The 27,965-nt window shown below is 42.1% G+C and overlaps 13 protein-coding genes across 13 annotated transcripts; 8 read left to right on the plus strand and 5 right to left on the minus strand.

The window, feature by feature from the left end:
* Positions 1 to 185: 185 nt before the first annotated feature.
* On the plus strand, positions 186 to 2,243 carry GLC3 (1,4-alpha-glucan branching enzyme; the record flags this gene model as incomplete). The annotated part of the gene is made up of 1 exon (XM_020217558.1): positions 186 to 2,243. One exon carries the CDS (start codon positions 186 to 188, stop codon positions 2,241 to 2,243), a length of 2,058 nt encoding a protein of 685 aa, XP_020067964.1.
* A 17-nt stretch (positions 2,244 to 2,260) lies between these two features.
* CYBJADRAFT_144264 (amino acid transporter) lies at positions 2,261 to 4,350 on the minus strand. Its single transcript, XM_020213212.1, has one exon. It carries the CDS (start codon positions 3,965 to 3,967, stop codon positions 2,351 to 2,353), a length of 1,617 nt encoding a protein of 538 aa, XP_020067965.1. The 5' UTR covers positions 3,968 to 4,350; the 3' UTR covers positions 2,261 to 2,350.
* A 497-nt stretch (positions 4,351 to 4,847) lies between these two features.
* Positions 4,848 to 6,158, plus strand: YAP1 (DNA-binding transcription factor YAP1; the record flags this gene model as incomplete). The annotated part of the gene is made up of 1 exon (XM_020216956.1): positions 4,848 to 6,158. The coding sequence occupies one exon, from the start codon at positions 4,848 to 4,850 to the stop codon at positions 6,156 to 6,158; it is 1,311 nt and encodes a 436-aa protein (XP_020067966.1).
* Positions 6,159 to 7,336: 1,178 nt separating this feature from the next.
* Positions 7,337 to 7,948, minus strand: ATP5 (F1F0 ATP synthase subunit 5; the record flags this gene model as incomplete). The annotated part of the gene is made up of 1 exon (XM_020213060.1): positions 7,337 to 7,948. The coding sequence occupies one exon, from the start codon at positions 7,946 to 7,948 to the stop codon at positions 7,337 to 7,339; it is 612 nt and encodes a 203-aa protein (XP_020067967.1).
* Positions 7,949 to 8,339: 391 nt separating this feature from the next.
* On the plus strand, positions 8,340 to 9,610 carry RML2 (mitochondrial 54S ribosomal protein uL2m). Its single transcript, XM_020215930.1, has one exon. It carries the CDS (start codon positions 8,388 to 8,390, stop codon positions 9,525 to 9,527), a length of 1,140 nt encoding a protein of 379 aa, XP_020067968.1. The 5' UTR covers positions 8,340 to 8,387; the 3' UTR covers positions 9,528 to 9,610.
* A 664-nt stretch (positions 9,611 to 10,274) lies between these two features.
* Positions 10,275 to 11,084, plus strand: CYBJADRAFT_132463 (uncharacterized protein; the record flags this gene model as incomplete). The annotated part of the gene is made up of 1 exon (XM_020213055.1): positions 10,275 to 11,084. A coding segment is annotated over one exon (810 nt), but the record flags the coding sequence as incomplete, so codon positions are not given.
* A 1,947-nt stretch (positions 11,085 to 13,031) lies between these two features.
* On the plus strand, positions 13,032 to 14,786 carry CYBJADRAFT_132553 (uncharacterized protein; the record flags this gene model as incomplete). Its single annotated transcript, XM_020213063.1, has 1 exon — positions 13,032 to 14,786. A coding segment is annotated over one exon (1,755 nt), but the record flags the coding sequence as incomplete, so codon positions are not given.
* On the minus strand, positions 14,778 to 15,657 carry MHR1 (mitochondrial 54S ribosomal protein mL67). Its single transcript, XM_020215931.1, has one exon. It carries the CDS (start codon positions 15,463 to 15,465, stop codon positions 14,836 to 14,838), a length of 630 nt encoding a protein of 209 aa, XP_020067971.1. The 5' UTR covers positions 15,466 to 15,657; the 3' UTR covers positions 14,778 to 14,835.
* A 69-nt stretch (positions 15,658 to 15,726) lies between these two features.
* SUR2 (sphingosine hydroxylase) lies at positions 15,727 to 17,082 on the plus strand (the record flags this gene model as incomplete). The annotated part of the gene is made up of 1 exon (XM_020213455.1): positions 15,727 to 17,082. The coding sequence occupies exon 1, from the start codon at positions 16,117 to 16,119 to the stop codon at positions 17,080 to 17,082; it is 966 nt and encodes a 321-aa protein (XP_020067972.1). The 5' UTR covers positions 15,727 to 16,116.
* Positions 17,083 to 17,139: 57 nt separating this feature from the next.
* Positions 17,140 to 18,158, minus strand: IPI1 (Ipi1p; the record flags this gene model as incomplete). Its single annotated transcript, XM_020213456.1, has 2 exons — positions 17,140 to 18,054; positions 18,114 to 18,158. 2 exons carry the CDS (start codon positions 18,156 to 18,158, stop codon positions 17,140 to 17,142), a joined length of 960 nt encoding a protein of 319 aa, XP_020067973.1.
* Positions 18,159 to 18,423: 265 nt separating this feature from the next.
* TRM44 (tRNA (uracil) methyltransferase) lies at positions 18,424 to 20,059 on the plus strand. Its single transcript, XM_020215932.1, has one exon. The coding sequence runs from the start codon at positions 18,526 to 18,528 to the stop codon at positions 20,023 to 20,025; it is 1,500 nt and encodes a 499-aa protein (XP_020067974.1). The 5' UTR covers positions 18,424 to 18,525; the 3' UTR covers positions 20,026 to 20,059.
* A 26-nt stretch (positions 20,060 to 20,085) lies between these two features.
* NOP4 (mRNA-binding ribosome biosynthesis protein NOP4) lies at positions 20,086 to 22,293 on the minus strand. Its single transcript, XM_020213457.1, has 2 exons — positions 20,338 to 22,293; positions 20,086 to 20,247 (listed from the first exon to the last, which is right to left on the minus strand). Exons 1-2 carry the CDS (start codon positions 22,249 to 22,251, stop codon positions 20,098 to 20,100), a joined length of 2,064 nt encoding a protein of 687 aa, XP_020067975.1. The 5' UTR covers positions 22,252 to 22,293; the 3' UTR covers positions 20,086 to 20,097.
* A 2,679-nt stretch (positions 22,294 to 24,972) lies between these two features.
* CYBJADRAFT_164787 (alpha-mannosyltransferase) lies at positions 24,973 to 27,243 on the plus strand (the record flags this gene model as incomplete). The annotated part of the gene is made up of 1 exon (XM_020213877.1): positions 24,973 to 27,243. The coding sequence occupies one exon, from the start codon at positions 24,973 to 24,975 to the stop codon at positions 27,241 to 27,243; it is 2,271 nt and encodes a 756-aa protein (XP_020067976.1).
* Between the last annotated feature and the right edge of the window lie 722 nt (positions 27,244 to 27,965).

The following is a 27,965-nucleotide window of genomic DNA, read 5'->3' on the forward strand; positions in this document are numbered from 1 at the left end:
AGCACGTGACTATAATAAGTGCTTCTCCAACCAGAAATACCCCCATCCCGCTCCGTGACATGATGACAGGTATTAAATCTCGAGCTTTTGATAGCTATCCTTTTCGCCCCTTGTTTTAAGGCTGCTACTATTTAAAGCTCTAAAAAGTTTAATAAACAGACAGCAAAGAGTCCAATTGAGCTGACATGAGTGAGAACAACGTCCCTGAATCAGTTGCCGGAGCCATCAGAGATGACCCTTGGTTAACACCCTTTGCCCATGAGCTTGCTAGAAGAAGACATGCAGCAGATGAGTGGTTGAAGACATTTGAGCAGAACGAGGGAGGTATTCTTTCCGTTGCGGATGGTTATAAGACGTATGGGTTCCACGAGGATGGTACTGGTGTTCATTATAAGGAATGGGCTCCGAACGCTACGCAGGCGTTCCTGGTTGGTGACTTCAACGACTGGCAGTTTGATAAGGAGATGCAGAAGGATGATTTCGGCAACTTCTCCATCACGCTCCCAAAGGGTTCTATTCCGCACGATTCCAGGGTGAAGATAGTGCTGACTCTTCCTTCAGGCGAAAGAGTTTACCGTCTCCCGGCGTGGATTACTAGGTGTACGCCTCCGCCTAAGGAGACCAAGTCGGTTTCGTACGAGGCTAGATTTTGGAACCCTGAGCACCCTTATCAGTTTGTAAACCAGCGCCCATATCCTTCCGAAAGCTTGAGAATCTATGAAGCTCATGTGGGTATCTCGACCCCTGAGCCACGTATCGGAACTTATAAGGAATTCACTCAAAACGTGCTTCCAAGGGTGAAGGACTTGGGCTATAACGCTATTCAGCTTATGGCCATCATGGAGCACGCTTACTATGCTTCATTCGGTTATCAAGTCACCTCGTTCTTCGCTGCCTCCTCCAGATATGGAACTCCGGAAGATTTGAAAGAGCTCATCGATACTGCACACGGGTTAGGGATCGTCGTCTTGTTAGATGTGGTCCATTCCCATGCTTCCAAGAACGTTGATGATGGTCTGAACAACTTTGATGGTACTGAATGGCAATACTTCCACTCTGGAGGTAAAGGTGACCATCCATTGTGGGACTCAAAACTGTTCAACTACGGCAAATATGAGGTTCTTAGGTTTTTGTTGTCAAACCTCAAGTTTTACCTCGACGTCTACAAGTTTGACGGGTTCAGATTTGATGGTGTGACTTCCATGCTCTACTTACACCACGGTGTTGGTGCTGGTGGTGCATTTTCGGGTGATTACAACGAATATCTCCATGAAAACTCTCCTGTTGATAAGGAGGCATTGACTTACCTCATGCTTGCGAACGATTTGATTACAAAAGTTGCAGAGAAAGAGGGCACCAAGTTTATATCAATTGCAGAGGATGTTAGTGGTATGCCAACTTTGGGTGTTACACGTAAAGACGGTGGTGTTGGATTCGATTACAGATTGGCTATGGCTTTGCCAGATATGTGGATAAAACTTTTGAAGGAGAGTAAAGACGAAGATTGGGATTTGAACAAAATCGTTCATACCCTGACAAACCGTCGTTACGCTGAAAGAGCCATCGCGTACGCTGAATCCCATGACCAGGCCCTTGTTGGTGATAAGACTCTAGCATTTTGGCTTATGGATGCAGAGATGTATACAAATATGTCTGTTCTTTCTCCGTTGACACCAGTCATTGATCGTGGGCTGGCATTGCACAAGATTATTAGATTGCTTACACACTCTTTAGGAGGTGAAGGTTATTTGAACTTTGAAGGTAACGAATTCGGCCACCCTGAGTGGCTGGATTTCCCAAACATCAACAACGGAGACTCGTATCACTACGCAAGACGTCAATTCAACTTGATTGAAGATGACCTACTGCGTTATAAATTCCTGTACAGATTTGACAGAGCAATGCAACATTTAGAGGCCAAGTATGGATGGTTACATAAGAAGGACCAGTACATCTCTCTGAAGAACGAATCAGACAAAGTGTTGGTCTACGAAAAGGGAGGCTTGTTGTTCATATATAACTTCCATCATTCAAACTCTTACACTGATTACAGATGTGGTGTTGAAGTCGCAGGAAAGTACAAGATTGTCCTGAACTCTGACGACGAAGAGTTTGGAGGTCACGCAAGAGTTTCTCCTGATCAGGAGTTCTTTACCACTGATCTGGAATGGAACAACAGAAAAAATTTCATCCAAGTTTATATTCCTAACCGTACCGTTCTTGTCCTTGCACTTGCTGATTAGCTGATGTTGACTACTATGAGATTCTTCCAAAACCAAACATTACATATATGACTATTATTTAATACTGCAGAACTGCAATTATACGTTCAAAAAACACAAACCTTTAATCATTTAGAGAAGGAATTATCCAACTTTGAAGATGTTGACTCCTGAACTTCAACCAACTCCATAGACTCAGCTTCAAAGTGCTCAATGTCTTCCTCAAGAACCTCGGAAGGACCCTTATAAGTCTTTCTACCTTGGACGAACCAACATATCACGGAGTAAGCAATCACGATGAACATGATAACGACTGTGTAGTTCATGTTACCGGCGTCCACTGGAGAAACTGTTGGGAAGAACATTGTTATGGAGATGAACAACAACCATATAACAGAGATGGCATTAATAACAACTCCGAGCTTGCCTAAATTCCAAGGTCTTTTTGCTGGCATACGGCCTCTTCCACCTAATAACATCAGTGTAATTGGTATCAAATAAGCCAGCTCATGGCCAATGGTACAGATCGATAGAATTGTGTTAAACACAACGTCTGACGATAAGTACAAGATGACAATGATACATTGAATAACCATGGAGAATAGCAGAGCAGGAATTGGAACGTTCCAACGATCAGACACCTTTGAGAAGTAGGTTGGGAATATGAAGGCTCCATCACGGGCAAATGAATAAATCGTTCTTGAGTTTGCCAGAGTCATGGTCTCTGCAGCAAACAGAGCAGCCAGCGCTGGTAATATAATGATGAACACGGTAGCAGGTGTACTCTGTGTACAGTTATATACCAACTGAGTGAAAGCAGAGCCGGTAGAAGAATCAACAAGATCTGGAACGTCAGTCAACACTGCACAGACAACAATCACAAATACAAAGCCATAAAGAACACTTGCCACTATAGTCGTCATCAGTGCCTTTGGAATGATGTTAGAAGTGCTTGCATTGGTCTCCTCTGCTAAGTGTGTAACACTGTCATAACCTGTAAAAGTGTAGGCACTTTGCAACAAACCTAGGATAAAGACGTAACCATGGGACGAAAACCCAGTCATGTTGTTATACTCGGTAAAGATGAACTTGGCATCGTTTCTCTTTGGAGCAGTAGCGAGTAGTGTGACCATTATACCCACAATTGCCACCACGTTATAGACCAGTAGAACCATTGTCGAGCCTGAGTGGTACTTATTACCAAAGATGTTGGTGAGAGTAAAGAGGACGATAAACCCAATTGAAACCACAACGTACTGATAACGCTCCGGAACATAATCTCCGTGTTGCAGAGCAGCTGCTGATATGATCATAACAACACCTTGGAACGCAGCACTCGATGCAAATGCAATCTGTGCAAAGATGTTGAAGTAACCAGTAAACCACGACGATAGGATCTTGACTCTCTTGGAGCCACCTAGCTGGTATGACCAGGACAGGGGACCACCACTAACCGGGTAGACAGCTGCAATCTCAGCCATCGACAATGCCACAAGAATCGTAAAGATTGAAACGATTATGTAACCCCAAACCAGTGCCTGAGCACCACCAGTTGACAGCGGTGTTGTCAGCGTGTTCATAATTGCAGTAGGAGGTGTCAGTGTAATAATACCAAACGCTGCTAAGGACCAAATCGAAAATGATCTCTGCAGCTCTTGTTTATAGCCTAGTTTCTCCAGAACCATCTGGTCATTGTTGGCGTCAGTCAAGGATTCCCTATCCTCCAGTGTGTTTATGTCCTTCATTGATGAGATGAGATGAGATGAGATGAGATTGAAGCTCGACTTCAGAAGCAAAACAGCAAGGGATCAGCGCAGTTTATATAAGCTCCTCCCTTACAAACCTGCACCGGTGTATCAGCACGATATTATCAACAGGAAACAAATGCCAAAGTCATCGATCGTTCGATTGTGAGCAGTAAACACCGTCTAAAACTTTTTCTTCCATACGGCGAACTGATGACTCGGTGAAACTCCACGATAAGATGCCCGATTCAGTAACCAAATGCGCGGGATCTTGTCGGTTTATTTCCATGTGTTTGCCTGTTTGGAGCTCCTTTTATATGCATAAATTCCGCTTTTTGGCGCAATCGTTATCAAATCGTCGAGATTTGAAGGGTCATCAGTCCATCTTTGTTCAATGGGGTGGTTAGATACTGCCGGAGTGTACTGTAACCTTTCTGTTGTAATATAGTGTCATGCTAATGGAGGGGATGGTGAAGGTGAGAAGTGGTGTGCGGGTTCACCCGCACATCCAATAACCCACACACCTAATAATCCGCACATCCAATAACCCACACACCAAAAAGTAAAGTATGGTAGGAGCAACATATTTGTAAGCATCACCAAGCTCGAGAACTTCCTCTTCTGGTTCTTCCTCTTGCTTGCCCTGGCAACACTGGTTTTGATACTCTCGTCTAATCCAATTGACTCTCACACTGTCTAACCGCTGTTGGACTGTCTTTAGCGTGTGTGATACTGAAGGCGAAGGTTTCTTCCATTGCTTGCGGGAGAAGTGCTACTAAGAGACCTCTATACGGGATTATAGAGAGCGAAATTTGCCACCTTGTTAGCGTTGTTATACTCAGGTTGTTACACACGGGTTTTTGGTGAAGTTTGCAACGAGATGACTGAATACGCAAAGAGACACACGGACTCCCTGCTGGAGAACCCAGAGTCCAAAAGGCCGGAGCCAGATGCCACAGCTACATCTGAGGGTGTTTTAAAAAAGCCAAATAAGCCAGGCCGCAAACCGTTGGATACTGAGCCAAAGAATAAGAGAACTGCGCAGAATCGAGCCGCTCAAAGGGCATTCCGGGAGCGTAAAGAGCGTAAGATGAAGGAATTAGAAGAGAAGATCACGACTTTGGAGGACGAGAAGAGATTTGCCACTACTGAGTCTGAGTTCCTCAGACTGCAGGTACAAATGCTTACGCAAGAACTGGCAAAGCATAGAGGTACCACGGACCTCAGCGATTTGAAATTACCCTTATTTACCAGTCCTACAGAGACAAATTCAACCCCAAACAGTGAAGTGTCAACGGTGTTAACATCAGTGGGATCCGATAATGAGTTGAAAAGGACTCAACAGGAATTCTCGTTTGAATTTCCTTGGAGCCGTAAGAGTTCCACTACAAATTCTAAGAGAAGTCCTAATGCTAGTAACGCGAGCTCCAATAACGTTCCAACTTTGGCATCAGATGCTTCTACATGCTCATCCCAATCCTCACCTTTTGACTTGTACAACAGTGAAGAACAGAACGAATTACCCCTTTTCAACAAAGTGGTTAAGGATTCTACAAAGATGCCTACTGAAAAGTTCAACTTCTCTGAACATTTCGACGAAGGGGTGAACTTTTGCTCAGATTTGGGTAAGGCTTGTGGCACGAGGGAATGTCCTATACCTGAAGTTAAATCGAATACCAATACGCCGTTACCGGTGGAATTGGACCATAACGATCCTCTGAACTCGCTTGAAGATCCAGCGTTGGACTTCAATTTTGGTACTTTTGATCCTACAGTGGCATTCGCAAACGAATCGAATTATGCGGATCTGTTTGACTCTCACGGGGAGTCTGATCCACTAGCAGGATTAGTCACTGAGGAGAGTGCATACGATCCATTCAGTATGTTTAAAGATACACATGCCAGAGTTGTTGAAAGACGGGAAGAGGCTGAACATGTGGAAGTAGAGGAGCCGCAACAAGAACAAGAACAAGAACAAGAACAAGATCCAGACGTTGTGCCTTCGAATGAACATCGCTTGATGAAATGTACCGAAATTTGGGATAGAATAACGTCACATCCAAAATATGCGGATATTGATATCGACGGTCTATGCTCAGAATTGAGGTCAAAGGCCAAATGTTCCGACAAAGGTGTCGTTATTGATTATAAAGACGTTAACCAAGTTATACAGAGGAACATTAGGAAATGATCTGCTCAGTATTCCCGGTATATAGGAGTTGTGTGTTGTTTTTCTTGTCTTCTTTTCTCTGACGAAGTTTTATGATATAGTGTTTATGTGATATTTTAGTACAGGAACATGTTGTAATGACGAACCTATTTATGTATGGCGATACCCTCTTTAATTTGGCATTGGTCCAACCCTTTGATCTCAGGTAGTGTATACAGTCAGTCAGAACAATAGATTCCCATAGATCTGAGAGATGTCGCTTTTTAAGTAACCAATTGATGAAGTCGATACTCTCATCACCATTTTGAAAGATGTCTTGTACCTCTCTTGGTGAGAGGAACCTCAGACCCTGTATGCTTAACCAAGATGGTGGGGTCACATCATAACGAATTAACAGAGATTTCACCTTATACCGACAACAGGGGACAACCAACATTCCCTTGATGTTTAAAAGCACGTCCAAATCCGAATAGGAGTTAACCAGCACTTGATCGTAATGTCAAAACATATATCAAGTCTAGTCAGTAGACAATTGGGTACACTTTTATTTATCTTTTTATGACTAAGTGCAAACTGCTTGAAATTGGTCAGATTATTGATGGTATCAACGCAGTAAACCTCGCTGTCTCTCAACAAGTCCTGTCTCTTTGATGTCTTTACCCTGTTCAGATTCTTTTCAATACAGATCATGTTGATATGACAGGACAGTGCTCTTTATAAGTACGACTAACCAGAGCCAATGTCAATGACAAACTCAATGCTGTAAGCTCCGCAGTATTCCAATATCAGGGGAACCAATTGTGACACCTCATGTAGTTTCCTTGGACTTAGCCTTGATAAACCTTTAACCTCATCCCGTATGGGGACATCGCCAATCTTATCAACAAGATCATCATCGTTGACAACTCCACTTCTAAAATTTGTTAGTAGTTCCTCTATTGTATGCATTGTGGGGAGAAAAGACTACAGAGGATAAGAATGACTTCAGCATGTTATTTTTTCTTTGCCTTGCATAGTTTTGTAATGTACGTAAAAATTCTTTTCTGTAATTCCTTCTTTTTTGGGGGAGAATATATTCTTATAAATCATAACAGGTCTCTTCATCACCCTCAGTTCTTTGCGTTCGGTTCCTCTTTTTTGTATATGTGATAGAGGAAAGAAACAAGAGAGGGATCAACAAATGTTGTCAATTCGACACTTTAAATGGCCTCCTTCAAAGCCTGGTTCAACTTGGCAACCTTGGAAGCAACAGACAAGTCAACGGTTCTATCACCAACCTCGACGATCAATCCACCTTGGATATCAGCGTCAACCTTGTTTTGCAATCTCAATGTCTTACCGGAGCCGACAAACTTGGACTTGGTGATAGAGGACTCAATCTTCTTCAAGACCTTAGAGTCCAATTGGGTAGCAGAGGTAACAACAGCCTCGACAACACCACTGTGAGCATCGGTCAACACCTTGAACTGAGCAAAGATACCCTCGAGCAAGTTCAATCTGTTGTTGTCACCCAAGACCTTCAACAGGTTGGCGACAGACGAGTCCAGAGACACCTGCTTGGCCAAGGTGTCAACAACAACAGCACGGTCCTCGAAGGACAACGCTGGGTTACCCAAAATTGCACCAACCTTGGCGTCTTGAGAAACGAGTGTCTTCAAAGAGTCCAACGACTTAGCAGCCTTCTCAACAGACGTGGACTTAGCAGCGGCAGTGTAGAGAGCAGACGCATAGGTTCCCTCCAAACCGAACAATTGAACCGGTGGTTTAACAGAGGTCGCGAGTGTACGTCTAAAGATGAGTCTTGAGGCCATTGTTTTTCTTTCTTCGATGAAGTTGTGTGTTCTTCTCGTTTGAAGAGTTGGAAAAGGGGTTTTTTTGCTTCAGTTTGTTGATGATTTTTTTCGTTGTCCACCCGCGCGGGACACAGAAACCACAAAAGCGCACTGGTGAAGGAGAAGGGGAAAAATGCCGCGATTTCATTGGAGAAAATAATGGGGAAATATCCAGATTGGGTAATTGCGATATTAGGATATATGGAAATAGCTATAATGGGTAATTATCTTAATAAGGAAATACGAGGGCTTTATGGGGAATTTTCTGGTCGTAATTCGTACTCTCCTGGTCCGTTTTGTGTTTTTTTTCTCGTTCTTCTTCAGCAAAAGTCAACGAACTTTTCGTCTCGCTTTCTTCATCATCATCAACATCAACGTCAAGGTCGGAGAAGAAGGAGCAATCCGCGTGGGTTAAAAGATGTTCAGATTCATTAGACCACTGTGGAGTGTGCAGAGAAACTGCATACGATTCTCGTCTACGCTTGGTGAGTCAAGCACTGCGGTGGAGACACCAGTGAAGCAGGAGCTTCTAAGCAGAACCTCTCTGCTGACAATTCCACCAAGGGACTCGGACCTGACCGCCTTGGAAAGACAGGATGAAATCATCAAGAGACGTCGGAAACTGGCAAAGACTGTCGTTGAGATTAAGAAGTTCAAGCCACGTTCCCCTGGTCGCAGATGGTTCAGAGCCCCAATTTACCCATACCTCTGGAAAGGGTCACCTTACTTCCCGTTGACCGCCGCCATTAGAGCCACCGGTGGTAGAAACAATACGGGTCATATCACCGTGAGATTTAGAGGTGGTGGACACAAGCGCCGTGCAAGAATTGTTGATTTCAAGCGGGCTGAGGCTGGTAAGCAGAAGGTTCTCCGTATAGAATACGATCCGACAAGAACCGCTCACGTTGCGCTTATGAAAAATCTGGACACGAAAAAGATTTCTTATTACTTGGCTTGCGATGGTATGAGAGCCGGTGATATAGTGGAGAGTTACAGAACGGGTATCCCAGAGGACTTGATGCAAGAGATGGGTGGTAAGATCGACCCTGCCATCTTGAGTGCTAGAACAAACCAGAAGGGTAATTGTCTACCGTTGAGAATGATCCCAGTTGGTGCCGTTATCCATGCTATTGGTATCACCAGAGATGGTGCTGCCAAATTCTGTAGATCTGCTGGTACATACGGTCGTCTCATGCAAAAATTACCTGAAAAGGGTAAAGCTGTCGTTAAACTACAATCTGGTGAACAACGTTATGTCCATTTGGATGCTTGTGCTACACTTGGGATAGTTTCAAATATCGACCATCAACACGCCAAATGGGGTAAGGCTGGTCGTTCACGCCACAGGGGGTTCAGACCAAGGGTCCGTGGTGTAGCCATGAACAAATGTGACCATCCCCACGGTGGTGGTCGTGGTAAATCCAAATCTAACAAGTTATCTATGTCCCCATGGGGTGTCTTGGCCAAGGGTTACAAGACAAGAAGAGGCAAACATCAGAATAACATGAAGGTTAGAGATAGACCAAGAGGTAAAGCTGGCAAAGGAATGAGAGGTTAAGCCACTGGTGCTTTCTTCATTCCCTTTGTCTATACATATAACATGTTTTTAATTGTACATAGCTTAAATTGACTACATGATAGTTACTATAACTGTATTGCTTGTATCTTGTCTGTTCCATCCACCATTGCCAATCTGGTATAGTTAGCATCGCTTGAATAGTCTGTGATTATGTGCCATAACACATCCAAACACCGAGAGACACATATACTACGCTTTAAAGCTGTGCCATACAGCGCTGATTTACAAAGATTTTGTTAAAGTGAAGGAACGCTCTTTCTCTCGTTAATATATGGACCACTATACCCCTATGCTCCCACTCTTATGTCACCGTTATCATTCCATTATTGGACTCCTATGTTTCTTCGTGAGGTATCAACATTAACACCCGAACATCAATAACAGAAGCTGACGACTCAGAACCAAAGCCCCACACCACTTGAAGCTCCAATTGTAAATTTATAATGCCCACCAATCAAAGCTCCTACCCACACTCCTTATCGACACTTCCACGGAGAACCACCTCCCAGAACAATGACTAATCACAAAAAAAGAGAAGGCAATTAAGAGGAATCGAATGCTTCGCTCTAATTGGCCAATTGGCATTTATTCGATCGGCGCGTAATCTCTCGCGATGTAGCAAAAAACAAAAAAAAAACATCCATCGAAAGCACTCTTTTGACCGCCACAAGCAGAATGTAAACAGACAGAAAACGTTCTCGCTTTGGAGTTTGAGATAGGGCGGTTATGTCATTTGTCAATCCATTTGGTTCTAAAGACGGTGGCTCGAACGGATTAGGCCATAACGGGTTTGAAGTGTCTTTGAACTACGTGGCGGGTCTTCCAGATGCGAATCTGGTTCAGCATTCAACGTTGAAGTTGACGTTTAAGGCGCTGTTGAAAAGGGATGACACGACAAAGGAAAGGGCGCTTGGGGAGCTGTGTAACTTCATATGTGCTGAGAACCTGGAAGTGCTGAAAGATGATATGGTGCTGATGACATGGGTCCAGCTGTATCCCAAACTATCGGTATCAGATTCAAAGAATGTGAGATCTTTGGCTCATCAGGCCGAGACACTATTCATTTCGGTGCTGCAGAGGTCATATGCCAAGTACCTAAAGGATACTATCCCTGTGCTCCTCACAGGGATCTACGATATGGACTCGTCGGTGGTGAATTCAACGCTAAAGAACATGTCAGCCGCGTTCAAAGATACTACAAAGATCAACAATCTTTGGATCATATTCCAACTGGAATTGTTGGAGTTCGCTGATCAGGTGATCAATAAGGAGACTGTGGATTCCATATCTGACGATAGATTCGTTTCCAGAGCTGAAATGGAGCTGAAATATCAAAGACTGGTCAATGCCTCGATTCCAGTGGTTTCCCATCTCATACAATTAGCGTTAAAGACCTCACCGGAGAAGGTGGAATCGAATATTGAGAAGTATCAAGAGTTTTTCCTATATGAAAACCTGTGGCATTATCTCAGGGTCAGTTCTAACGGTAACGTCCAGAGAATTTATAAAACTGTTCTTTCTCTGGTAAATGCCGTGATTAAATTGAAACCTGAGCTGTTGACTCCAAAAGCCTGGAAACTTATGACCAAGAGGCTGCTAAAATCTTTGACTTTTGCTAAAAAAGTCGATCTCTCCTCAAAAAACTCATTGTTGTATTCATCATTAATAATTCCTATCATTTCAACTTTGAACAACGTCAGTGAAGTAAACCCATCTTTTTACGAGAATGACAAATCTTACAAAGAGAGAATTACTGATTTTTTGAAATTGGGTTCACTAAGCTCCAATTCTTCATACTACAATCAAGTCTACAAGTTGATTGCGGATTCAAACATCTATTCAAAAGATGACTTTGTGGAACTCGAAAAGGTATTGCACAACGATTTCGTGTTGGAATTGGAAACCAATTCAAAGATAAGAAATGGTGCACCGTTCATAGTGGAATCCTTATCCTGTTATCTAAAGTTTGTTGCAAACAACACAGCATTCGAATCTTTGAATGCTGTTTTAGATGAAATTGTTCAGGTTACACAACCAGTTTCTGAAAAGCTCGTGGCTCCATTAGTCAGTTTCATCTCTGATGATGCTCTCAAAGATGCATTGGCAAAATGGTGTATATCACCATGCGAGAACCTAGAAACTTTATTGACAGTTGCATTAAAGAGAAATGTCTCCATAGAATTTATACTGGAAGTAACACTGGAAGATTTACGTGAAAAGGCACAAGCTGATGAAAAGGGCGAAACCTTTAAGCGTCATCCATGTTTCACGGTTTTTGATTTTGTGCTGAAGAATAACCTTACTCAGTATAAACCACAGTTTGATGAATTTTTAGAGGAACTTCCTTCTTATATCACACCACTCCTGATTGATAAACCTATTGATATCTTGGAGCACTATTCAAGATCTGCACTGTATGATGAGGGTCTATTTGTTGACACTTTTGATTGCTTTGCGTTACAGTTGGATACAATGGACTTGAAGGATAAGTTGCTCTCAAGGATGGATTCCATGGATCACAAGAACATTCTGTTGAAAAGTTCTAAAGAGTTGGAAATTGTTATCCATGAAAGCTTTGCTGATTATGACTTTTCAACAGACTCATTGTTTAAGGCGCATCTCCTTTCTGAAAGTTCTGCTTTAAATCTATGGAACTTGGCAAAACAACAAAGAAAAGAACCTTTATTCATCAAATATCTCTTAGATAACAATGGTGCATCATTACTTCCTTCATTGTTAAGGGAGACTGATATTTTACAATCAGTGTTGTGGCTTGGAGACGTCAATGAAAATTTCCACGAAGAAGTACAAAGACTTTTCGGTGATGAATCGATCCAAGAAGAGTATTTCCGATTGTTGAAACAAGCAGTGACACAATCAGGAGCTACACCTTCAATTGTGGCAATTGTTAAACAGCTGATTACCAAATCTCCTGAGATCCGTTTAATTATTTTTGGTGGTGATCACATGATGGACCTAGTCGAAGCATATGGTGATGTCATAGATTCGAGATTGTCAATCGGCAACCCATTACAAACAAGCATCTATCTTCTCCCAACAGAGCCTAATAGTTTCAAATTTGAGGCTCTCGGTGGTATCATCAGATATGCCATTTTCTTACAAGCCATCGGATTGACTGATGACTTGTTTTATTTGTCAATAGTTGCCGAAATTGCAACGGATTATGAATTCCTTAATGATGGAACCCACGTATCAGTGGATGCACCTGCTTTACAGCCTCTGCAAACCCAATTGATCTCAAAATTTTCTGGTGAGGACTATGCTTCATTGGTTTCCCAGCTGATTTCCAGATCTTATCAAGGTTCATTAAATGAGTTGATTTCAGAAAGCAATATCATTGGGTTCTATGGTACACGTCTGTTGAAATTAATTCTGCAAAAGGTCACCATATCACCAAAGCAATTAGCAGGGTTGGATTTTGACGGGTTTACCCGTTCTACCGTACGTTCTAAATCTGCAATTGATCATTTGATTTTTAACACAGTTTTGTCTACTCTCCAGCAATTTCTTCACGATGAGAAATTTGAAAGATCTCGAATTTTAGTTGCATCTGAAACGATTGGTCTTCGTACACCAGAGATTATAACCGTTGGAGTGGAGCGTCTAGTTACCCTTAACAGCTTCTTGTTACTCGACGACTACGAAGCTACCGAGTGTCCTTTGGAACATAGAAGGCTTAACATGGTTATAAGTGAACTGAACAAATGGATTGATAGTGAAGTTGCGTATGATGCGGAATTCCGCAAAGTTAGAATATTGATTGTTCAACTTTTACATACCTTGAACAGATATTCTCTAAAAAATGATCAATTTGAAGAGTTGACTCATAAGGTCTTACAAGAGGCGAGCGGATTGATCAGCATTGGCGAAGAAGGGATCGAATTGAAATACTACACCTTAAAGCTTTTCATCTTGTTACAAAAGCAAGACAAACTGGATTCAACCGTGGCTAAAGACATTGAGAATGAGCTACTGGATGCGTTCGTCAACCAAGAAATTTCATACGTTGATCAACCTGTATTGATTTACTTTGAAATGTTGAATCGTGTCTTATCCAAGCTACCAACTAGCCGTTTCGTTGAGTTTTATGATCAGTTGGTTTCTAAATATCATTCCAATTTGCCTGTTGACATAAAGAGACCGCTCTTGAATATACTGAAACGATTGATTCTTTCAAAGCAGCAGGATCAAGTTATTGAGTTTGAACTTTCCAAAGACCGTGATGATGATTTTGGAAGCTTCAAGCTTCCTGAATACATTATAGATGACGTTCGTAATGTTCCAGCCCTGACTGGCAAGAAAGAAGATGAAGATGACATAAAGCTATTGGAGTATCTATGGCATTGGGACTTAGTGTTATTGAACTTCAAAGACATCACGTTAAGGATGAGATCCATGTTTATTCAACAGTTGCAGACCGAGAATGATGATCTTTTAACAAAATTCTTAGATTTCTTATCCCTTATCATCATAACGGGAGCTGACGATAAATCATTCATGTCGTTATTGGAGGACACTACCGATTTTACGGATTATGACTTTGTCAATAGCCACTGTGAAAGTACCGGTGAAGAAGTGAAATTGCTCGCGGTTCATTTATACTTCACTATTCTTTCAACCATTGGCTCGCTTGGATCCAGTTGGTTTAGTGACATCAAGGACCGTGGGTTCAAACAAACATTAGAGAAGTTCACCACGAAATATATCAGTCCAAGTCTTATTGATAAGAAGCTGGTTCACTTTGAAAACCAGGTTGACAAGTTTATGGAAGAACACGAAAATCTTACAGTTAAAGTGAACCGTATCACCAATGAGATCAGATGTACATATCTCATTGATGAGCAATATCTTGAGGTTGTCTTCAAGATTCCGATGAACTATCCACTTTCAAATGTTGAAGTTGTCGGTCCCAAGAGGGTTGGTGTCAAAGAGACTCAATGGAAGGCTTGGATCCTTGCCTGTCAACGTATTATAACGTTACAGAACGGAGAATTATCAGAGGCATTAACTTTCCTGTTGAAGAATATCACTTTCCATTTCAAAGGATTCGAAGAGTGTTCTATTTGTTATTCTGTGTTGCACCAGGATAACTCTCTGCCTTCAAAAACCTGTTCCACCTGTAAAAACAAATTCCATGCTGGTTGTCTTTATAAATGGTTCAAGTCCAGTGGTGGAAATACCTGTCCATTATGCCGTTCTACGTTCAACTTTAGATAGACTTGACTTTTGTTGTTGTTATTTACAGATTTATATACACGAAGAGTACTTACACGGTTTGTTGTGATTGTTGTTGTTCTTCCACATCCACGGTTTTCAACTTGTTGAACTCCACTTTAGCCTTCTCTTTCAACTCTTCTAACAATGCCTTTGGCGTTTGCAGTGCAACTCTGTCAATCGATTCATGTGTAACCAAGTTTCCATCCCAGTTTGACATTTCACCTTTTCTCCACTCGTCCTCCCAGTGGATCTTTGACTTTGTCTGTGCATTTTCGATAGAGGTTGCCAAATCCGCAACGGCTTCCTGTGTATAGATTGGTCTAAACTGTGCACTGTACCAGATGTTGCCATCCTTGTTTCTTGGTCTGAATCTCATTGCAACGTCCTTCAAGGTCAAATCTCTCATGGATCTCAGCTGGACCAAGTTTTCGTAGAGCTTGACAGATCCCTCGTAGGTATCGCAATCAACGACGGCCATCAAACGCCATATATCTCTTCTCAACGATGGTCTTTTATTCTGCCAGTTTGGTCTTTGGAATTGAGTCTTTATTTGATAATCAGTGAACGTCGGTAATTGTGAATAAAGAACTTGGCCAGATTCCAAGTTTCTGAAAAGGAACACCTGTGGTGCATAGCCATTCTTAGCTAACCAGTTGGCACTACGGAATCTGTTTGACATTCTTTCCCAATACAAATTCCTGTACAATATGCGGTTGGTTTAGTACTTCAAGGGAACTGCTTCAAATGTAATTTTTTCTCAACGACGTGTGGGTTTTTTTCACTTCATAGACATCCAAACATCCAAACATGCACACACCTGGACATCCAAACACCCGAACATTATTCTTTGGTGATTTTGCTTTTTTTTTTCTCCCTCTCTTTTTCTCTTCTGCCGGCAGGAGACACATTCCCCTAAATTCCCCCTTTTTTCCCCTTTTGGCTGACGGAAGACAATTTTTATTCCTCTCATTTCTTTTTGTTTCCATCACGAGAGAGTTCGAGAAATTGGTTTGTTTACAAATTGTACGATCAACCGCTGACCAACCTTTTCTTTTTGGGAACATCCTTGCCAAAAAAAAAAGAGTATAAACGCGCCCACATTCGCATCGAAGAGGAACACAACCCATAGAGATATTTGATCAAGGGTATTGGTACTTTTCAATAGGGTGACTACATTTTGTAAACGACGACTACGACTACGACTACGACCACGAACAAAAATACGATCACGACTACAAACGACGACCACGACCACAAACAATAACTCACATCGAAGATAATCATCACGAGTAAATACTTAATCAAGAATTACACCACAGATTACATCGGAATGAACGCAACTGCTATTGCACCTACCTTCAAACTTGTGGAGAAGCCTCCGTTGATTGATGGCATCCCCGATAACATTTTGGCGCTGATTGCACCTATTGTTGCCTATTGGTCATACTCTCTCTTCTTCTATACTATTGATACGTTGGAATTGGCTGAACAGTTTAGAATCCACCCACCGGAAGAAGTGATCTCAAGAAACAAGGCTACAAAGTTGGATGTGCTGAAGGACGTTTTGCTACAACATTTCATCCAGACCGTGGTTGGGGTACTGTCAACGTATTTGGATGAAGACCAGTACACCGGAGATGAAGTTTATCAAACTTGGGTGTTGAAACAGAGGGTTCCTTGGTTACCTTGGAACCTCTGTTGGTTGATCTACAACTATGGATTCTCGATGTTGAAGATCACCATTGCATTTGTCATTATTGATACATGGCAATACTGGTTGCACAGAATAATGCACATGAACAAGTTCCTCTACAAGAGATTCCATTCTCGTCATCACAGGCTCTACGTTCCATATGCCTTTGGTGCCTTGTATAATGATCCTGTTGAAGGGTTCTTGTTGGACACTCTTGGAACAGGGATTGCAGCCATAGTCACTGGGTTAACTCCAAGGGAACAGATTGTGCTGTACACGTTTTCCACGTTGAAGACTGTTGATGACCATTGTGGATATGCGTTGCCATTTGATCCATTCCAAAAGTTGTTCCCGAATAACTCCATATACCATGATATCCATCATCAGCAGTTTGGTATCAAGACCAACTTTTCACAGCCATTCTTTACATTCTGGGACTTGCTGAATAACACCATGTACCATGAGTTGGATTCCTACAAGGAGAAGCAGAAGCAAATCACCATAGATAAGTACAAGCAGTTCTTGAGAGACAGGGAAGACGCCAAGCTGAAGAAGAAACAAGAGTTGTACGGCAAAGATGAGACGACTAAGAAGGAGAAGTAACACTTTATACTGACACATGTAATAATTATAACAATCATAAAGCTAATACAATAATCACTAATCACAAATAGTCTCCACCAGTTGTTGTAGTTCTTTACCACATTTAGACAGCTGACCACCTTGTTTAACCAAGTTGGAAACGTTCTTGTTGAAGTCTGTTAAGAACAAGTCAACAAATGTTTCTCGACGTGACTTGAAATCATCACACTGCATCGAGGTCGATGACGTTGTAACCAAAGGATTTGTGAACAGCTTCAAGCTCTCAAATGGGTTAGAAGTTGATGGGATGCAATATAAGCCTGTCAAGTGGTGGACAGTGATGACCTCAGCTTTCTTTCTCATGTTTTCCTCTATTCCACTCTTAATAAACCTGTTGAACGACTCCAAGATCTTCAACCTCGACTTGACGTCGTCATTATTCAATGTTGATGGCAATGAGGAGAGTTGTTTGGAATCGTTCAAAGGCCAATGCAACAGCGTAAAGAAGCACTTTATCGTCTTTATCCAGGAGTTCTTGACAAACGAGTCGTCCCCATACTCCAACAGGATATCTACAAACTTGTAGGAGTCGTTCCTTATAGCTGGGTTGATATGGGTCATCGCACTATGAACAAACAACGATATCGAGTTGGAGTGCAGTTCAATCAGCCCAGGCTGCTTAGCAGCACATTCCTTGAGTAAAGAAACCAACGCCTCTCTCACAGATCTAGAGGTGTCCACGCACAGTGGGCACACAGAATTCAGTATCTGCTTGTAGATTGAGGGATCGTCGGGCAGGTGTTGCTCGATGTATATCAGCGTCTCCTTCCTTGTTGAAGACTGATGATGTTTGGTCAGTGACAGCCTCTTCACAATGTCATCTTTATCCTTCACCAGCCTCTGGTTCGGTAGTGATATCGTCTTGGCCGTGAAACTAGTGTCTGTGAAGTTTGAAGCCTTAGCCTTTTCTTTACCAACCTTCAACTTAGTTTTCTGATCTCCGCTTGTTAGTAGAGTGCGTATGTGGTGTTGGCGTGCTGATCTTTGCTTACCTGGAAATCCTTTTGCTTGTCCTTCTTCTTCTTGGTTGAGCCCATTTCCTCCCTGTTTATCAAATATAAATTCTGATAAAATAAGTAAATAAATGAAATTTATTCGTCCAGAGATAAATTCATCTAGAGGTTTAAAATTTATTTCCATCAGAATAAATATAAATATTTATCTGTTTTTCCATAAATATTCATCTTCGTGAAAAAAATTTCGAGGGCTCATCAACACCCAAAATCAGCATACATCACATTAATACCCTGGGAACCTTCTAATCAAATATTCTGTGTTAAAATGGGAAGTAAGAACCATAGCGAGATACCAACGCTATCCTCCACGAGATCTAAGCTTGGAGATTCATGGATTCCCCTTTTCGAGGAACAAATACGATTCCAAAAGGAGCATTTCATCACTGCCATGAAGAACCTCATAAGGCATCCGAACATAAATTCCACTGTCATCCTAAGAGCAGACATAATAAGCGAACGGCTATACGATCTGTCGAACAATAAAGCCAATGAAGCTGCAAGTGATGATGACGATGTCATACCGAACAAACCTGATATTCCGCGGGGATGTGATGGTGAAGTTGTGCTTGAGAAGAACCTCGACGACGTTTCTCTAAAGAGCGTTCCTCTCGACGGACAGTGGGCTCCCACAGTAGAAATCGTTAGAAGGATTATCCCAAGAAACCCGTTCAAGGATTGCATAATCAACCAAACATGTCTGATGCTGTCTTTGGAGGACTCAGTGCTCGTTGTGTATAGACCTCACATCGATTCCGTGGAAGACTGTCCCTTCTATCTACCAAGTGTCCAGGCTGTAGGTATACTGTTGACTGGTGACAAATTATCGGTCCATTACCTTCCCTTCAACTACTTGGATGAACAAGTGTTGAAGCAGTTCAAGAGCATCGATCCAAACGATAGAAACGTTAGAATTGCACTGAGACTGTTACAAACGTCAAAGAAGCACTCCACTGGAGTTATGGATGGCTATCAGAAACGCGTTAACCATGACTTGGTTGTTTCAAAGACCTCGTTCCAGGATAGGTACATCTCGCTGAAGAAGAAGTATACAAAGTACTTTGTTGACAACTGGGTGGAGTCCACTGACCCTAGGAAACATGTATTTGAAGATATCGCAATTGCAGCATTTCTCATTGAGCTCTGGTCAAAGATCTATAAGGACAAGAACGACTTCGAGTTTAGAGATTTGGGCTGTGGTAATGGGCTATTGGTGAATATTTTGTTGAGTGAAGGATATAGGGGCTTTGGAATAGATGCGAGATCGAGGAAGTCTTGGAAGATCTATTCAGATGAAGTCCAGTCAAAGCTTAAAGAGCAGGTTATCATACCTTCTGTCTTGCTCAAACCACACCCTCAAGTGAAATCCATGGCACCGCATATAAGCGACAACGGCCGTGTCTTTCAAATACCGGTGAATAGTAACATCAACGATGAAATTCCAGTTGTTGCCTATTACTCATCAGCTGCTCTCTTACGTTCACAATCCGTCAATACTGCACAGTTCCCAAAGAACACATTCATCATTGGAAATCACTCAGATGAGCTGACATGCTGGATTCCACTCCTGGGTTATCCTTTCTTGGTGATACCATGTTGTTCTCATGCTCTGAACGGTTCAAGGATCCGTTATAATCCAATGAGTAGTGGTAGAGCTTCAACTTATGCATCGTTGGTAGACCACGTTGAACTTCTCGCAAAGCAGTGTGGTTGGGAAGTTCAAAGAGAAATGTTGAGAATACCAAGTACAAGAAACGCTGCAATCATTGGATACAAAAGAGATGTAAAAGTTTCTAAAGATATCTACGAGTTATTGGCTATGGAAGGTGGTGCCGAAGGTTGGGTTGAAAATACAATGGCATTGGCCAAAAGACCTCCAAGAAAGCATTAGATCATATGCATATACAATGTTTTTGTTAAAAAAAAAAATAATATCATAATAACTGCTGTAGTCTTTTCTCTCTCATTTACCTCTCTTTTGTTGTCTTCTCTTACGCTTCATACCAATGAGCTTCTTGGTATCGTCGTCAAGGCCAGATTTGGATGGTTCTTTGTCTTCAACAATGGTCTTCTTTCCAACATGCATTCCCTTATTGGTATTTCCTTGTTTCTTCTTGGTGTTCTTTTTACTCTTCTTGCTCTTTGGTTCAGTAGTAGCATCCTTCTCTTCCTCGTCGTTTGATCTCTTTCTCTTATTTTCAACACCAGCTGAAGACTTTCTAGCATGAAGCATCTTTTCCCTTCTTCTCTTCACGATATTGGCATGCTCAATCGCAAATTCAACAATGAGCTTCCTCTTTGCAAGACCCTCTAATTCTGCAATCTTCTTCTCCTCATCATCAAGACCTTCAAGGATTTCACTTGGTGTGACTTCATGGGCATTCAACCATCTCAGACCCATTAACGCTGTTTTATGGTCTCTAAACTCAAGGAAACCATAACCTCTACTACGTCCTGCATCTCCAGATCCCTTGACCTCCATGATGATCTTCGCCTGTCTAACAACACCTTGTTTCTTGGATCTGTTGGACTCAACTTCCCCTGCTTGCCATCTTTCTTTCTCCTTTTGAGATCTAATTGCCTCTTCTTTGGTAAGTGGTTGTCTCTTACCATCCTTAACCTCTGTCGCAAATTGAACAACTGCCTTACGTGCTAACGCCTTCAATGCCTTCGCATTCATTGCCCTTGGTAAGTTTCTAATAGCCAATCTCGTTAATGAGAGGTGGAGTGATGGGTTCTTGTTTAAATGTTGAACTCTGAGCTTGTAAGACTTCTCTCTTAATTCTAAATCGGATTTCGACAACTTGGAAGCAAGTTTGGAGTTCTCTGTAATTCTACCTTCATTCAACAGATACAAGTTACGCTTATCTCTTTCACCCGGAGTCTTTCCTAACAATTCCATTCTCTTCTGTGCATTCTTCTCTGTGAGTCTTGATGCAGATTCCCTATCAACTGTTGGAGAAATTGACAAAATACGTCCTTCAAAGACATAGTCTGGGGAAACATCATCTGAAATCAAAATAGAGGTTGTAGAACTCTCTGGTGCATTCGCTAGACATTTCTCATAGGATTCCTTTTGATAAAACGCAACAAATGCAGTACCTTTAGCCAAGCCAGTTTCCTTGTCGATAACAGGCAAGGCATACTTAACAGGACCAAATTTTTCAAAGTGTTGCTTCAAGTCTTCAGATTCAGTGTCATAAGGAATATTACGTACAAATATGGAGAAGTTCTCCTGTCTATTTGCCTTGGGTCTTGACTTTTCAAGCTCCTTTTCTTGAGATTCTTCAACGTCTTCATCAGAGTCAAGTTCAACATCTGAATCATCTGAATCAGAGTTTGCAACGTCAGCGTTGTCACTGTCCTCGAGCTCTTCTTCTTGTCCTTCATCGACTTCTTCATCGACTTCTTCTTGTCCGTTTTCGACTTCTTCATCGACTTCTTCTTGTCCGTCTTCGTCTTCATCTTCATCTTCATCGTGTTCATCCTTGTATTGTAACCATTTAGACTTCTCTAGTGCAAAATCCACAGCAACTTCTCTATCATCTATCTTTAGGCCCTCGGACTCCTTGATAGCGTTTTGAGCATTGGCATATTTCTTCATTGTGACAAATGCAAAACCCGACATTTGACCACCTTTCTTTCTTGGAATAAAGGCATCTGTGACAACACCATACTTCGAGAATATCTTCTTCAACTGCTCTGGGTTACGTACAGACCATGGCAGGTTACGAATAATCAATCTTGGCTTTCTCTTTTCAACCTGTTCCTTCTGAACTTTCGAAGAGGAAGGTGACGAGGAAGAATCTTCTTGGTTCTTCACCTTACGGTCTCGTCTCTTTGCAATGTCAACCCTCAACATACGGCCCTGGAACTTTGTTGTTCTGCTCTTGTCCAATGCAGTCTGGGTATCTTCATCCATAGCAAAACTAACAAACCCAAACCCTCTCGACTGGCCTTCAGCGTCATTAACAACAACGGCATGTCTCACTGGACAAAACTGCGAGAAGAAATCTGTAAGTTGTTCTGAAGTCGCATCGAATGGGATTGAACGAACGAACAGCGTCTTCTTGTCCAAGTTATCATTTCCTGCAGATTGAACTGATCTGTCACTCATCTTCCTTTCAGTCACAAATCACACTGGGCTCCTTCCTTCGAGTGTTATTATATGCGAATTAGCTGAAGAGAATGAAGAAGCTCATCCCAGAAAGAAAATTTTATGCGATGAGCTCTTCGGTAAGGGCAGTATACACCCAGACACCACGTTCGGCATCACACCCAGACACCAATTGTATTTCACCAGTGTCATAGACACCCTTTGAAGAGCATTCCAATATGATTGCACCCATTGGAGGTATATGTAGATGTTGTTATGTGCATAATAGTGTGTATATTATGGAGAGATTGTGTTCTCCGAAAGTTCTAACATAAGAGCATTCTTTTTTGTCGAGGAAAATTTGATCAAAGTTGATTATTTCAGTTCTTGCTCATCACTTCTTCAGGTGCTCCGGGTTTGAATTTGCCTGTCTAGACACATTTTTGTTACAGAGTTACTCCTGGTTATACATATACTTGTATATTCTAAGCGATGAAAACGACCCCATTAGACCAAGTTTGCAACCTTGGAAATGTCGCTCATTTAGACAACTTCCCAATGGCTCAAGGTCCTGTGCACGCTGTCGTGCACTCTCAATTGTAAAAACTCTCTGCTACACCAATATGTGCTGCCTGAATGTAGCAAGGTTATAAAGAAGAGGGAATAAATATTCATTACTATACCCATACGTAGTTGTTTTAAAGTACACATTTGTTTTTGGTATTCTTTTTGTTCTTTAGGGTAGCATAAATACACCTTCTATCATGCCTCCAAGTTCTGTGCTTCTCAGGGTTCGGCGTATAGTTTCCAAAAGATGATGAGGCCACAAGGTATTACACAATCAACAACTAAACAGTTGCCGATACGGTTCCTCCTCCACTTCAAATGCCTGCTAAACGTTACTCGCAATATGAAACAATGCTAATATGATCATTCTTAATCAATATGGCGTGAAAAAATATCACAAAAGGTTCTAGTTCATAAGAGCTTAGAAAGCGAGGAAATACTATGGCTGAAAGAGGTCCTTTGAACCATTATGGAAATACCCGAACCTTGACAATTCATGATGCGCGTTGTTTCAATAAAACATGAAGGAGATGTAGCAACTGTTAAGTGTTACAGTAGTTTACAATTCGATTGATTCAGCAATAAATCCGAGACTCGAATATCGCATCTCCTTGGACCATTACATGTGCTCTCTGACAACAACAAATCCATCCGATGCTTTCCACTAATTAAGTACACTTCAACTGCTGATTAGCCTTGTAGAGCGTGCACAGTTAAGATCGTACTCACACTCGTGCGGTGGTCGCCTGCCTTGGTTGATACACTAAAGGTAGGTGCAGTGCTTCCAACCGGACACCACTCCCATATCTACTGGAGGAGATACTTCACCATATAGGCATCTTACGCTTTTATGAGGAGGGCTTTTCCTTTCGACCATTACAATGCAATCAGAAATCTGATGTTCCGGTCGAATCTCCAACACAATGCTATCATAGCCGTTAGGTAAATTCCACTGCATGCGTCTTCTATGCTGAGCGAATGTTGTGCCCAAGCCATGCCACACACAGTGCGTGGAAATACCAAGCTCGAGCCCGGAGAGGTATAGACATCAATGACTCACCTCAGTGCATGTGTCACTACTCAACTACAAGTCCATAGCATTCATCTATGCTTTCTCTCTCCCTCTCTTTTTGTTCTGCCCACCAACATGGTTCCGGAGTGCCACACACTAATCTCCATTCCAATATGAAAAGAACACTTGATCAGCAGAATCAATACTCACCTTTTTCCCTCGTGCACCGGTGCGATATATATAATGGATAGTGACCAATGCAGATGTGATAGTATTCTGCCATAGCAATTCAGGAGGTCTGTTGTACGAGCCAAAGAGAAATGTATCGCCTTTATCAGGAAAAACACCAACAACTTAGCAACTGGTTACAACCCTGTATCAGCCGGGCCCCCATGTGTTCTGTCAAATTAGCAACGAGGCATAATTTAGAAGGTGCAATGTAAGCGGGACCTCGATACGATTACTGGCACCAAAATGGGACAACAGGGGAGTCCAACTCTTTCAGCCCATTACACAGGGCCAAGAGTCCAGAACAGTGGTTTTACATATATATGGAAGAGAGATATGAGTGTCAGCTTCAGCTAGCCAATGCACACGGTGATGGCGAGAGAGCACCAAACGGAAAATAGATCAATCAAACAGTAAAACCCACTCTACTGTTACACATGAAACTATCAGTGATAAGTATTCCACTGACCTCACTATCATTACACTGTCGTACTCCCATTATACCGTAGCTATCTTGACAAATCCTCCCCCCCCCCTGTTTGACAAGTTACAACAACCAAGCTTTTTATGAATAGGCCACTTCTCAACATTAGCCTGCATTGCATAACTTCCACTGTATAACATCACACGAATTTGCAGGCCTATCGCAAGTTTGTCGACGTTCATAACATTGAGCCCAAGGCGGGCATATGGCTGTGCGTACTTGGAGAGCAGCCCCTCCCTGGAGGTCGTCAGAGCCCCAGAGGAGCTTCCCGAATTGTGAGAAGAAGGAGGGAGAGAGAGGACGCTAACGTTTCTCCCAACTTTGGACAACTGGTGGTTTGGCCCTTGCACATCTACAATCTCTGGAGAGGTATTCATACGTAGGTCCTGCACCATTGGATATTAATACGGCATCACAGCAACGTCCTGCGGTATTAAAAGCTACAACAACAATGGTTACGATGAAGCCCAAGGTGAACAGCGTGGCTTTCGACTACAAGTCAGGACACTATAACTACAAGTTTTACAAACTGAGGACAGTTTTCAGGTATGCGAAAGCGTTTGTTGTGCTCTCTGCGCTGTACATTGTTTGTCGTCATTTGTTTGGAATGGTGTCAGAGGAGGACTTGTCCAGGGAGGTACAACACCGAGCTGATAACGGCTTCGATGCTCCAGAAGATTCGGTGTTGAGAATGGACGAAGCAGCCGTGACGTCAACTCACTATGTCCGTCTTCTGGATAAGTTCACCGAGAGCTTTGCTTCTAAGCCCCTTGATGACAAGTGCGTGCTGTTCTTTGATGAGCTGTACAAGCAAGATGGAGATTGGGGGCTCGTAGACAAGACGGCGGACGTGAACAAGGAGTATGCTCTTGGACCCTACGAGTGCTTAGAAGAGTATATCAAGAGAAGGGGCAAGGAGTGGAAGGAAGAGCGTAAGGAAGAGTGGAAGAAGCAGAACAAGGCAGAGACTCCACCAAAAAACTTCCCAGGAAACGTTCCTGAAAAGATGGTGCCGCAGTTCGAGCAGGACTATCTCGAGCTGAAGGAGCTGGTGTTGGAGCCTGAACAGCAGATGGTTGATAGCATAGTACAGGTGAGGGTCTTTGACCAGTGCTTCCTCAGAGACAATAGTGGTCCTTCGCTGAAGAAGCTTGAAGGGTTGAAGAATAACATAGAGCTAGACAAGCAGGTCACGACTGTCTACCAAGATGTTGAAAGAAGGATATTCCCATGGCTCTCCTCAGAACTACCGACGTTCAAGAGATGGGATGGGACTTTGGTTAAAGGTATGCTGCAGATCTCGGATTACATCGATGCCTATGAAGACAAGGACATCGTACGGGATCCGCAATACAAAAACGCATTTGGAGAGCGTGTCGAACCCGCAAGCAAGTCCCATGCATCCACTGTTGGAGACTCGTTCCTCCTGAAAGATTGGAGAAACTCGATGAATGGGAGAGGTATTGTGCTATCTGTTGCTGACAAGTACAAAACAGAGATTCTTGGTCTTATAAGACTATTTAGAGCTTTGAACAATAAGCTTCCCATTCAGTTTGTCCACAAGGGAGATCTAAGCGCAGCAGCTCAGAAGGAGATTATCGAAGCTGCCAGATCAGACGATATATACATCCTTCCAGAGGTTTATGGAAAAGTTAGTGACCAAGTTCCGCAGAATTTCCCAAAGCAGGAGGTTTGGTTTGTTGATGCAAGCAAATGTATCAATAAGGCTTATGGTAAGAGCTTTAACAGTTACGCCAATAAAATGATTGCACTGCTGTTCAATTCATTCGATGAAATAATGATGATGGATGCGGATGTTCTCCCACTGATAAAGCCAAACAACTTCTTCCATACAGGACCGTACGAAAGAACCCAGACTATATTCTTTAAGGACAGATACGTACAGGCCAAAAAGCAAGTTGAAGTCACTGACTTCTTCAAAAAGTTGATGCCAACTGCTATTGATGATGCTTTGTTCGGTATACCAAGAGCGACAAACTTCACTCTTGAGAATAGATTTCTCGGTAAACAGTCTGCTCATCTCATGGAGGCCGGTGTTGTTCTTATGAAAAGATCAACACATTTTGCTGGTCTTCTGATGATGGTGAGATTAAACATGTATAAGGCTGTTACAGAGAAAATATGGGGAGAGAAAGAACTGTTCTGGATCTCTCAGTCCGTTGCAGGAAATGAGAATTATGAATTCAACAAATACGATACTGCTAGTGCTGGGGCTTTAACTCCGCAGGAAACAAGACCAAAGAATTCATTATCTCATGAGTTGTGCTCTACACATCCGTCGCATGTCAGTGGTGATGATAATCATACACTTCTGTGGATCAATTCTGGTATAAAATATTGCAAAGTCAAGAATGTATGGGAAAAGGATTTCAACAAGAAACAGTGCAAAAAGAAGTATAAGTCGATCGAAGATCTCAAGGAGAAATACTCGACTCCAATCAGGGTCAGCTCAGTTATAATACCTCCAAATGGTGATCGTATTATTAACAATGACATCGAGGAGCCAGTTAAAGGGTGGGTAGCAACTGGTTGCTGTAATAGTTATCTATATTGTGCTTATGATGTTATTGGTGGCTCTGCTGATCCACGAGATCAAGGAATTCTCATTCAGTATGATAACGCTACAGCTGATAGATTTGATTACTTTGGACAACTATGGCTATCTGAAGGTACAGTAAAGTTAAGTGAGTATAGCTCATAGGGATAAGGTCATTATGACCTGGGCACACAGAGGTCATCTGCTTGTCATACTGCCTATTAAGAGAAAAAGTTTTGCTATCTCTGTCATCTCAAACAGAGTAACCAAGAGTTTGCACGGCTCCCACATATGGGAAATAGTCATAATAATCAACATTATCAGCATCATTATTATAATCATCAACATCACTAGATTCATTATCATAAACTAGCACTAGTTATGAAATCAAGTGGTGACACGGTGTGGAAGGATAAGAATAAATATTCAATCTCCATGAATGCTCATTTGTAATGGTCTTATGCGGGTTGATAATACCTTGGCTTAGAAAGATGTCGTTTGATATATATAAAGCTAATGCCCTATATGTGCTGTCAGAAGTAGCATATAATGCCATGCACATGATGGAAGCTTTTATTCTATTCTTAGTTTACCAGCTTTGCTTAGGCTACCATAAAATATTCGTATTGTAATATATATCTTTCTGCACTTTATGTTACAGCATTCTGTGCACATTCCTATATATACGTGTCGTAATTACATAGATATGACTTGGGAGCATTCCTGAAGGCTATTCTGTGAAGAAGGAAAACATCAACTTTGCACAAGTTAGATTGAGCTCACAGCTTCATATGCGATTTCAACATCTTCTGGATGAGCTCTTAACCATTGTAGATGATCCGTGACTTTCTTGCACCATAGTTGTGGTGCTTGCAATCCTTGTATCA

This window comes from Cyberlindnera jadinii (assembly GCF_001661405.1).
Source record: "Cyberlindnera jadinii NRRL Y-1542 unplaced genomic scaffold CYBJAscaffold_23, whole genome shotgun sequence".
Lineage (NCBI taxonomy): Eukaryota > Fungi > Ascomycota > Saccharomycetes > Phaffomycetales > Wickerhamomycetaceae > Williopsis > Williopsis jadinii.